At 40.8% G+C, this 12,192-nt stretch overlaps 1 protein-coding gene across 7 annotated transcripts in view; it reads right to left on the bottom strand.

Moving 5' to 3' along the window:
• GAB1 (GRB2 associated binding protein 1) overlaps positions 1-12,192 on the bottom strand; it is a 94,626-nt gene that overhangs the window by 65,390 nt on the left and 17,044 nt on the right. For 5 of the 7 annotated variants that reach the window (XM_010412060.4, XM_010412061.4, XM_010412062.4 and 2 more), the window contains exon 1: positions 1,971-2,084. The exons of the other annotated variants lie outside the window; for them this stretch is intronic. In XM_010412060.4, coding sequence (XP_010410362.1) covers positions 1,971-2,069 — 99 coding nt within the window. In that variant the 5' untranslated portion in view covers positions 2,070-2,084. Of the gene's footprint in view, positions 1-1,970; positions 2,085-12,192 lie in introns of those variants that run through there. 7 annotated transcript variants of the gene reach the window in all.

Below are 12,192 nucleotides of genomic sequence, written 5' to 3'. Positions count from 1 at the left end.
GGAAATTTTAATCTGAGACCTACAAATAATTAATTCAATAGTTATGGATAAGAGCAGAGCATAAACAAAACATTTTTGTTCATATTGAGGTGAAGCAAAGAGGTTGGTATTTATGCCATGAGTACACAAACTACTTGTAATAAAGCACAAGTGATACTCCTGGTACTCCTAAGAACTATTACCAAAAAATACATACACCAGGAGAAGCACACACAGAGGAAAAAATTTAAAACCACAAGACAGCTCAAAGTCACTTTTATGCCATCTAGTTTGACAGACAGGAAAGGTAGAAAACCTTGCCATCTCCCCAGTTGTCTCTGGGACATTTAATATTCTGTGTTTTTTTTTTTACTAAGCACACAGAAAGACTAAGTCGTACTGAAATAAGTGACTGGGAACTATTTCACTTCTCTCTACAAATATTCTCATTCTGTATTACCATCAGATCCTGACACCTAAATAAGAAATCCTAGTTGTATTTCATATGGGCTGTTATAGATTTGCCACTCAGAACACACTTTGCAAATTATTCTCCAATGCTTTTAACTGGGTAGTTAAATGCAGCCAGAGGAAAGTGTTTGATCAAGCCTTACAAGACAAAAGCCAGTTACAGTTAAAATTGCATGTATAAGACACAAGAATTTATACAAATCAAGAAATATCTCACATCCCAGTCTTACAAGCACCTATCCCAAAGTCTACAGTTAAAAAACAAAACAAACAGAAAACCAAAAAAAAACACAGAACAAAAACCTTCACATGAGTGTTTACTACTGTTGGGTGAGCTTGAAAGCATAGTCAGAGCTAAGTTTCTCCTTTAAAGCAAAGTCAGTACAACAACTCCTAAAAGCAGAAATAGTGGAAGAGTTAAGTTTATTTTCAGTATGAGAACACCACTACCCAGAACATGACAGCAGCCAAGGTTAGTTCTATATTTTCTCACTTGAGGAGTGAACACCATTTATCTCTGGACAATACATTATCTCGCCAAAGTTTCTTTAACACAGGTGCTGCACGAGGCAGGGAAAAAGTCTGTTCTTCACATGGAGGGAGACAAAGTGTGCAGGATGTCTGCAAAACACACTTTCCTTCCTCATTTCTCTTTGTCTTTCACAGTTTTTCTTAAAAGCATGGAGTGAGGCACTTGCCAGACCTAATGCACTAAGAAGAAATGAAATGTTTTGCAACAGCCTTGGTAAACTAGAAATCACAGTTTTGAACATAAACACAGATCATTTCAGTAGCACAGCAGTTTGAAAAAGCTACTGCAATAGCAAAGACTGTATTTCAATGTTTATTACAGTTGATCAACATTGTTTCAAGAAAAAGCATATTACCTACTGTAGTAAATCCAGTTAGTGTTCTACCACACAGTTTCTTTATATCCAAGTAAAGAGTCACTGAGAGTACAAGCAAAGAGAAATACCAGTTCTATGCCTGTGAAATGGGTTTATCAATTTAGGACATGAAATCCCAGTCAAGATGACTTCAGATTTCACATATTTTATTTCACCCTAATTTAGTAACCTCTGTATTATTTTAGGCAAAATGCTTGATTTTTTCCAAAAAAGAAAAGGGAAACAGAAACTTTCAAGATAATAATGATGATAATAATCTGAGTTGCTACTTCTATTTATTGTACCAGTAGTAATCACGTGCAAAGAACTCCTGCTACAATTTTAAAAAGTCTGATTTTTATTATATGCTTATAGATGTACACCTGCCCTTTTGTTACACAGAGATCTACTGACCTTAAAAGCCAAGCCTGTTGAACAAGATGAAGCACGGTTGCTTAATGACTTAATGGAGGCAGACCATTAGCTTACAAATCAGCACTGCTCTGCCTAACCAGAGAGAAAGTAGAATTATCCCAGTGGGAGAGAAAGGGAGTCTAGTAAGGAGAATCCAGGAAATGTCAAGTGCACGATTTGGATATGCTGAAGAGAGCAGTACAGAAAGACCAGACATACCTTTGCCCTTGGTGCTGCCCCTCTCCATGGCTCACATCCCTGCCTGTGTGTTAGAGTGGTCTTCACATCCAGCTGCACATCCAGCACAGGCTGGCCCATAGCCAACTGAGTGACTTCAACTGCTCCATATTTATATGGCCACAGAAGGAATAGGCAAGGGACAGCCAGAGGAAATGCAGGGGGTTGCACTCTCTGCTCAGCAAGCTCCCTTTGGCAGCCAGTGGGCAGAGAGATGGGCAAGAGAGCTGCTTGCTCACACAGCACCAGCACTGGAGCGCTACCCATGCTGGCACCTGCTGTGCCACCTAACACAGAACACAGCTTGGTGCAAAACAAAAAAAGACAGAGAGACATCCCCCTCCCTGCTGGATAGCTGTCACTGTTCACGCAGCAAGGCACTTACAAGGCAACCACCTCCTCAGCCTCACCATTGAGCACCCTGCGCGGACACTTGACAAGCAGAACCTCCCCTTGGTAAAGGGTAAGATTAAAGAGATGGAGTTTCAAAAGGCCTTGGAAGTTTCAAAGAGTGATAAAATGCACCAAATTCCTGCAATAAATTATCTTGCACATTCTAAGCTATTTCCTGATACACGAGCTGTTCAGTCAAAAACTTAAAGGTCAAATTTGCATCAATAGCCTCGCCAAAAAGTTTTCTACAGAGAAAGGAAAGAAGGAGGAAAGGCTAAAGAAGCAGACATGAAAATAAGAAACCAGTATCTGTATTTTATGCAAAATAAAGTCATTTGCAGTGCAAAATCAGCCTGAAAGGGTGAGTTATTAGCCTGGTTTTAACCAATATGCTCTTATCTCTAAGTCTTTCTAATTAGCGATAGTTTTTCTCCAGTGTTATCCTTCTTTCTTTAAAAAGAGGGGAGAGGGATTAACAACTGTCTCTTTTAATCCTTCCTCACACTCCCACACAGAGACCTTTTTCTTCCTTAAGGACACTTCACAAGTACTTCATTATGTTCCATTTTTTTTTTTGTGCCCACTATATATAAAACAGCTACTTGCCATTTTTAACTCATTCAAGCTGCAGCCAAGCATCTTGCCACAGAAAATTAGGCACACTGCTGTTAAGAGAAAGGTCTCTGAATACTTAGAGCTATAATAGTATGCTTAAGCAAGCAAACACATGAAAATGCCAAACGTAATTTCTTACCTATGTCACTTGCAGATTTCTAATGAGCCCACATGGGTTTGATTTGCTTAGGTTGTTTTTTATATTTCCTTTAAATGAAGGAGAAATGGAAGCACCTGTATTTTCTAGGACCAGCACACCCCCAATAAGAAAACTGAAAATCTTAATTAGTCAAGCCTGTCTAGTTCATAATTAATGAAGAATGCACAACATGAAAAGGTTCCACATTCAACCATCTGGTATTTTAGTGAGATCACATTCATATTAAAGATGCTACAACACTCAGATGGGGAAGAATAAAAAAAGTACAGCCACATGTATGTCTTATTTTCACACCTCATACTGTCAATAAAGCCTTTCAAAACACTCTAAAGAAAAACCCTGTCTCTTAATGGAACCTGGCACTGTGATTTGCAAAGTAAACAGAACACATTTAAAGCTGTTACAATTTAGTACTAGTTTTGCAGTGATCAAACAATAATAAGCCATGCACAACTAATATCCAAGAAGAAGACTTCTCAGAAGCACAGTTTCCAGGCTGCCACTTCATCTTCCTCAGATTCTCCTCCTGAGAAAACCTGCAAGGTATGTACCCAGCATCACTTATGCCTGTCATACACCAGTGCAGCTGTGCCACCTGGTACTCGTGCAGAAAGGCTGAGCTCTGTTCAGCCCTTCTCCTCCCCAGAAGGAAGACCAAGAACCCAGCACATTCTTCACACCTTGCTTCAGCTTTTGTTGGGGTCCCTCCCCTGCCGTGTAGCCCTGGCAGAGGGGCCCTGAGGGCACAGGCACGGGGTTTCCCTGCCCCTGCTCAGCCTCGTTCCCATGGGTTGGTTTGTGTTCCCTGCGCGGGCAGAAGGACCCTTGGTCCGGTGACTGGAACAGTTCCTGGGCAGAGCTCCGGCCATGCGGCTGGAGAAATAAACATCTCTGAAACAGCTAGCAAGAATCTGTCCACATATATATTTCCTTTCCACGGGACTCCTGGTTTGATATAGGCGTGTTACAGTATCCCCGCTGTAGCAAGCTTTCCCCTGTAAAGTCACCATTTTCCCTGGGACACAGATTTAGACCTAAGGAAAAAAACCCTGTTACCACCAGGTGCTGTGATCCACCAAAAAGCAATACTGAAATTCCCCAAGAGAACAGATTCAGCCCAGCTGACAGCAACTGTAGGTCTGAATGACATATTAAAAAGCAATCAAGCTGATTACATTATGCATCAAAACATGGTTAAGTGGTACAGTTTTGGTGCAATGTTAAAAGAACATCTGATCTTCCTCTGAAGAAATACAGTTTCGCTGTCAAGATACTGGCAAGAAAAAAAAGATAAAAAAACTGCAGTGGAAGAAACAGGATTTTATCAACAGTTTCTGGATTATAAGGCTAAGGCTTCCCACACCTAGAGAAAGCTTTAAGGAAACAAAGGGTGAATTTAATGACCTTACTTTAAGAAAATGGAAGAGACTGTAACATTACGAAGTTCTCCTATTCCTTTTGGCTTTTCTTGTCTGTATTCTTAGGTGCAAGTTATTCCCACCACTCCCTTCTCAGCAGGTGTAGGCTCACTTCTAAAGCTCCCAGTAAAGCACCTCTCCTCTGAAGCACAGTCTGCCTGCTGCAGGCCAGCTACTCCAGATTGCTATACTCAGAGCCCAAGATAAGAACGAAAGTTTCTGTATGAAGTAGGAGCATTCATCACATCAATAGAAGAGGAATCCAGCAAAAATAAGCAACAGCAGAGAAAGAAGTCCACCTGCACATCTTCTTCTACACCATTTTCCTTAAAGTGTCAATGTGCTGCTTTTGGCTGGGCTAGAGTTCATTTTTTTCATAGTAGCTGGTATGGGGTTATAATTTGGATTTGTGCTGGAAGCAGCTTTGATAATGAGGATGCTTTTTGTCACCGCTGAGCAGGGCTTACACAGAGCCAAGGCCTTTTCTGCCTCTCATCCCACTCGTGAGGGGGGGTGGGGATGCACAAGGAGATGGGAGGGGACACAGCCAGGACAGCTGACCCTGACTGACCAAAGGGATGTTTCAGGCCATGTAACACCATGCTCAGCATAGAAAGGGGAGGGAAGAAGACGGAAGGAGGGATGTTCGGTCTTCCCAAGTAACTGTTACACAGTTGCCAGCTGGGGTTAAATCAGGACAGTCATTCAAGGAGACTGCAGAGCTTCACTGTGGATGTGCTACGTTTCTGCTGCAGAAAGAAACAATATACACACACATTCCTGCCCAGCAACTACAAACTCTGGGTGCTGACCCACATGTAGAAGACCCACTTTGATGCAGAAAAGGGGGGAGTAGCTTAGGAGGAAAGGACACTGTCAGAACTTCACCTGCCTTTCCAAATGCAAAGGCTGCACTACACCCAAACAACAAACTTTTGATCCCTGGTAAATTCACTCTAATAGAGAAGCATCTGCTGGACACACCAAGTCAGACCAAGATACCCCAAGTTCCTCAGCCAACAGTATTGTCTTAGGTTACAATGTAAGATGTAACCAAAAGTATGTGTTCTATCACTGTCTGTTAAAACCGGGTGGGGCAGTGCTCTTTGTTTTTTCCATGACATATCTCTGATAACTCCCTCAGGAGAGATATTTTCTGTTACTGAGCTATCAAGCCTCACTGCCTGACCCATAAAATTACATCATCCCATTGTGAGATGCTCCGCCCAGGGGGAGGAACCAAACATTCCTACCTGGATATAATCTAAGGTTTGGAACACCACAGGCAGCCCTTACCTACTGGATTCCCAGAGGACAAGAGCTACATAACCACCACTGGACCCTCAGAGGAAGACCAGACCCTTCTACAAGATCACCGCTTCAACAGAACCACATCTATCACTTCAGGAGGACTGCAGCCACCATTTAATCTGACTGCTACCACCACCCTGACCAACAGGGTGTCAGGTTGTACTCTGACTCTGTCAGGTTAAGCCAATATTTCTGTATTATTGCCCTGTTGTATATATTAGTAAAGAACTGTTATTCTCATATCTTTGCCTGAAAACCCCTTAATTTCAAAATTTTAATAATTTGGAGGGACGGGGGTTACATTTTCTATCCAAGGGAGGCTCCTGCCTTCCTTAGCAGACACCTGTCTTTCAAAACCAAGACAAGGATCACAACATGCTGCGGATGACCTCAGATAGCTCTTGGTTATCCAAATTGACAGTATAGTGTTGTGATTTTAAATGGGAGCTCTCCTTCTATTTTTAATTGAAAACTTTCCAATGCAAGTTTCCTCTAAATTTTGGAAGCTTGACTAAAAGAGACAGTTTAAGTCAAAACAGCTGTAAAGAGAGATACATTATGAGTTTGTGCACACTTCTGGATACCTTTGCATTAGTACTTTTAACATGCTATGGCTTTTTCTTTGAAGGCCTAGAGAAACTTACAAAGCAATATTGTGAATATTAAACTTATGCTTGGATTCAATGCAGAGTAAAGATTAAATAGCAGTATAAAAGTATGCTTTGTTGGACCACCACCAAGTCTATCCGTGAACTTCGCAAAGCTACAGAACCATACTTCTGAGGCTCTGCTGTGGTAGCCCAGGGGGCACATGCATTCATTTGCCCTCAGGTGGTTTGCATCCACAGGTTAAAAAAATACATGTCACTCACACAGCATTTGGACCAGCAAGAACTCATCACCCCACAGTCTGCTTTTAGAACTGCCTTTTTTCCTTTCATCTTTTCTGTTTTTAATGCCAAAGGGTTTTGCTGATTCCTCTTGTGAAGAGCAATGCCACAAAGTAGCTCCCAAGTCTAAGGCACTCCCTCATTGCAATTCCAAAAGGCAGACTTTTGTGGGCAGCCAAGAAGATACAAGAGTGTAACCATTAATGCAAGACTTTTCTCCCAACATACTATTATCAGTCTGTGAGTCTTGTACACAGTCTTGTGTCACATCTGTGGAATAAAATTCAAATAAGTAATTTTCCAAGGAAGAAAAGAAAGATTATGTCCCACAAAGCTCTCTGCAGGTAGCAGAGGAGTGGATGTCTCCTTTTCCTACAGAGCAAGAAAGACACTACTGAAAAGCACTTCAGTCAGCATGCCAACATGTAAAGTTTCACTTTTCAGCACTAAAAAAACCCAAGAAAAACCCCAGAAGAACAAACACACACAACAACAAAAAAAGGGAAATTCTGCTTCCGTGCATCAGGACTGAGCAGGAATATTTACTAATAATGGCTTCTGACTCCAGTAATAACTTCTACAGAAAAGTTGCTCCAAGTTACTTTTTGAGCTATTCAGTCAAAAGTCTTTGCATTTTATATCATGATCCAACAAATTAATTTCCTTCCAAAACCCCACCCTTCTCTCCATGCCAAAAGTTCACAAATCTGAAATTCTAGCCTCATCCTGGATTAACAATTCATTGCTCTGTCACCAATCATATTTCGCAACCCGCCTTCAGTGTATCTGTGGCAAGAACCATCTATAAAATCCTGAACTGCAAAACCTGCTCTGATATTCCCACTCCACTTTCTCTCACTCTAATTCAGGACTCCAGTGCAGCCTGAGAGCAGAGACCAGGAAAGCACATCTCTGCCAAGAGTCCAGTTATTTTTCTGCTATGGCTACCAAGTTCTCTATCAATTCAAATTGAAAGATTCAAAACACGTCAGTAAGTCTCAAAGGGAATCAATAAAGTTATTTGTCTCATTTCGTTCTTTCCTCATGAACGAAGGAAAAAGAACCACTGCTAATCAGCGATCAGTCCACCAGTTGCTGCAGATCGTGTAACTTTTGGTGTATACACTGATAAAAATAAATGAGGAAATCCTCCAGAGCATAGAAGTGATTGTTATAAAAAATACATAGTTTCTCTACTCTAAGAATGCGCTAGTGTCTGTATGTTCTTAAATACTTTAAATTTTATTCCTGTAGAGGGTTCTTTCTGAGAAGGCTTGTCAATAGAAACACTGATTTCTGAACATATGGAGAGAAAGATGTAGACAATCTAAAATTTAAAGACCGAAAAAGAGCATTTGATTTCAGGCTTTCTAATTATTTTTTACATGATAGTATGAAATTCAAAGATGAAAGATTTTAAATAGCAAAGCTATCTGGAAGCAAAGATTTTAGGGAACAACATGACAAAGGAAATGTATTTATAGGTTTGAAAATGGGGTGGGGGGAGGGAATCACTGAAGCAGCTGCACAGTTTTTGCACAGTGGACAAGAAAAAGCGATTTTAAAAGGAGGAAAAGGCAGACAGAGAAGAAAGTAAAGTAGTTAAAACCAAGGTTGCAGTACTTAACTTATTCCTGTCTCAGGCTATCATGAAAGTGTTGCTGGTTTTTGGTTTTACTTTAAAACTAGTGGTTTTTTTCCTCCCTACCTGATCCAGTTTTCGTAAGTGCCTTTCCCAGTTTTCATAATTAAACCCATTAAATAAATAATTATTCGGCTATGACGCATGTTGCTATGGCAAGGGCTGCGATAGCAAAGATTTGAGCTTTTATGACTTCACTACAAAGTCACAGAGAAGCCTCTGAGCAAGAAAAATGTGTGGCAAAAAAGGCCATTTCCATTAACATCAACTGTGAGGAAAAACCCCGAGATGAAGTAGGTGGCTGCACTCTGAAGAGTGGTCTAAGGGCGAGTGTTTCATCTTTCACTCCAGCCTCTGCACCAAGCCATAGGAGGAAGAGAAATGTGACTGCTGACTGGCTCATCCTTCTGGTTTTGTCTGAAGGGTTCGTTAGCGCAGCGCTCCAGCAGCGCGGGAGGCCCCAGGGCCACATCCATTCATCTGCCTGCTAACCCAAGAGTGCTCTTTTGCCTTTCAAAGTATCCATAAAAATACTGCAAGACTATGATCTTTAAAGAGCATGCACTCCTTGCCAGATAACTTTAAAGCAGCGCTTGAGGAAGATAAACACAAGAGCCTGGCTTCCCGTAGGAACACAGGCATCTCCGTTCCCACCAGCATCCAGCCCAGGTGGGAGAGACCCCGCAAGGTGCACAAGCAAAGCAGCAGTGCCAGCCCAAGGCAGAGGGGCAGGAACTTCTGGGGATTCCCTGGGGACAGTCAGACATACTTGGTGGTCTCCTTGGAAAGCTGTGCACGGACTAAGAGCCCCAGAGCAGGAGAGGGAGGTGCAGGGAGCAGCCTCCAGCCCTACACCCAACAGGGGGTAAGGTGAGGGGGGAGAAGAAAAGCTGCCCTCACATTACTGACCAAACTTCCTCCCCAAACAGTTACAAACCACTGTTGCTGAAGGCCATGACTTAGGAGAAAGAAGTGGCCACTCAGAGCATGGTGCCCTTGAGGTGACAAAGGCCACCACACGGACAGGCACAAACACCAGTTTCTAATGAGAAGCGTAACTCAGCTAAAGCAAGGTGCCTCTAATGAGTTACTATTTTTACCAGTAAATCTTGTCCTAAAAATATTTGCGTGGGGAGGGAAGAAAAAAACCAGGAGGATTTAGTGAGGTGTCAACTAAAAAACTTCTCATCAAATATATGCATGTATTTGAAAGCAAATAAACTGCTTTGATGCTGCTCTGTGGTGATGTCTACAACTCAACAGAGAGGACAGCCAGGCAGACTCTCACATTAAGGGAAGAGGTGGGAGATTCAAAACTAGAGATGAAGAAAGCACACACTTGTACTGAACTTTCAAAACAAGTTATTCCAGTTTAACATTTTTCTTCCTGAACTGACATAGCATAAATAAGAACCAATGAACTAATGAAATGCAAAGCTTATCCCGAAGCATGAAAGTATTATAATTGTGCTGTGCTTTGCTAATTTTAGAAGACGAAGAATTACTATATTATAATAAGTCAAATGTAAATATACAAGGCCATCCAATCACCCACAGTGCATGCAGACCACATTACTCAGTTCTTCTCTGCAACCTCTCAGAGGTTTAAGGCAGTAAGAGCAGCAAGCAATTCCTCTACTATCTCCAGTTTGCTAGATAAACCTATTCTGCTCCAGAGTAAGTTTAAAATTTACCAGTCACAATTTCCTTTACTTCAAGGCTGATCTTCTGCCTGTAGGTTTCTTGACACACAGGAATGTCAGACAGTGCAATAAAGAACTGTGAAGTCCAGCACCTTCACAGTGCTCCATGCCCCTCACTGGCTCCACCAGTACCTCTGGATCCCAGGGAAAGTCAGATTTTCATCCCTGTGGTACCCACACACTGGGCTAACGTCACTATAGTATGAAGACAGCAGTTTCTTATATGGCACACAAAATAATTGGACTGAAAATTCAAATAATGAATAAAAAAGCCCAAACCACCAAAAACCCAAACTACTGAGAAGTTTCAAACAAGGGAACATTTTCCCTTCTAGCTATTATTTCCAGATAAAAATCACTGTGGGTCATGGCCTCTACTGCTATAAAACCAGCATTTTGCACGAATCTTCTTCCTGTAACACAGATTATAGAGGTCAGATAACTGCTCAGAAATATTGAGACACAAGACATGTGGTAAGCTATACATAAATATATGCTCACTATCTCCACTTTAAGTTACCCTAAAAAACTCTGAATAATCCATCCCAAGCAAACTACGATAAGCACATCAGGAAGGCTATCAAAATAGGAAAAGTCAGGAAACTCAAAGATTATGAAGCTACACTTCCTTCCAACCTTTTGAGAGAGTGGGGAGAGCAAAAGAAAAAAATAATCTGAAAATGTCAGTGGAGTTGTATTTTTAGTATTCTGATTAAATTTTATTATTGCTTTCATGTTAAAATTAAAATGTTTCATTTTTTACTATGACAGAAATAACAAATATTTCTATTTTATCAAAACATTTTTCTACAAAGGTCATTAAATCAATGGATTATAATTACTTCAATTCATCTAGATAGCAATTCTGATATAACTCTTGAGGGAAACTTCAAGTCTTTTGAGAAACTTCAGATTCTTAGAGATAAGTAAATATTAGATACTAATGTTCAAAAGGGACAACAAAAAGCAATTCTAAGCATCAAACCCCCAAACTTTTACAACAGACCTGATTCGATAGCTGAAGCAGTTCTCATGAACAAAACTGGCAAAAAATATATTAGCTGCAGAACTTGGTTCAAAACCAGACTAATTTCATGTTTTTCTGTTCAGCACAACAGTGACCAACTTACAGTAGCTCTGATTAACTGGCTCACTTGAAAAATTCTTTACTAGATTTTGCTTAGTATTAACTCATGAAGCTTAGTCTAAGAGGAAAAGAAAGTTATCCTTAGCAATGGAAGTGTTATGCTGAATGACTATTACATTCTTTTTACACTAGATCTTTTCAGTGAAAGAAGCTGTTCATAGTAGCTATAGTAGATGAAATACTAAAAACACTCCTGTGATGAACTCCAAAAGGTCACCAGAAGACCAAGAAGGCAGTGATCTTGGGAAAGGGGTTTAAAAAAAAAGAAAAATAAGTCACCTCACTTGATACAAACTGTCCATCAACACAAACATTTTCACTACATTTCAGAACAACCCAGAAGACCATCAATAAGAAAATCTGCAACTCCCATTTGCCTCCGTCAGGAACTCAGGTCCCTTGGTTGATTTTTTAAATACAAAAGACTGGTATCATGATATTCTTTGAGTGTGCCTAATTTCCCACAATCTGCAAAAAATTGATATCATCATTCTGAGGTGTGTCTGAAAAGCACAGAGATTTCAGGTGCCATTAGTGTGTCATAGCACAGGGCCATATTTTGCTAATGCTATGTAAGATATTACAGTACATTCACGTAGCTCTGCAGACTTTAACCACACTCACCCAACAAGACAGGCGAGTTTGGCTTATACAATACGTAAACAAGCCTTAGAGCAAACATGCAGTAGAACAAGTTGAAACATTGGTTACATTAGTTAAACCTCATTACACCTGAGTAGCCTCTTCATTTCCAGTTATTCCCATTAAGAACACTGCAGGTTAGCAAGATCAGAAAATAACAAGTCATCACCTTCTCCACCCCCCTCCCGGACTCCCCTTCCAGGAATACTTTGCACAGATTGATGCAGCAGAACAATTGGAGAGTGCACAAACTTGTCTGGACCACTTCCAACTTGCTTTTCTA

This window comes from Corvus cornix, chromosome 4, assembly GCF_000738735.6.
Source record: "Corvus cornix cornix isolate S_Up_H32 chromosome 4, ASM73873v5, whole genome shotgun sequence".
Classification (NCBI taxonomy): domain Eukaryota; kingdom Metazoa; phylum Chordata; class Aves; order Passeriformes; family Corvidae; genus Corvus; species Corvus cornix.
This window is presented reverse-complemented; position numbering and strand designations above follow the sequence as displayed.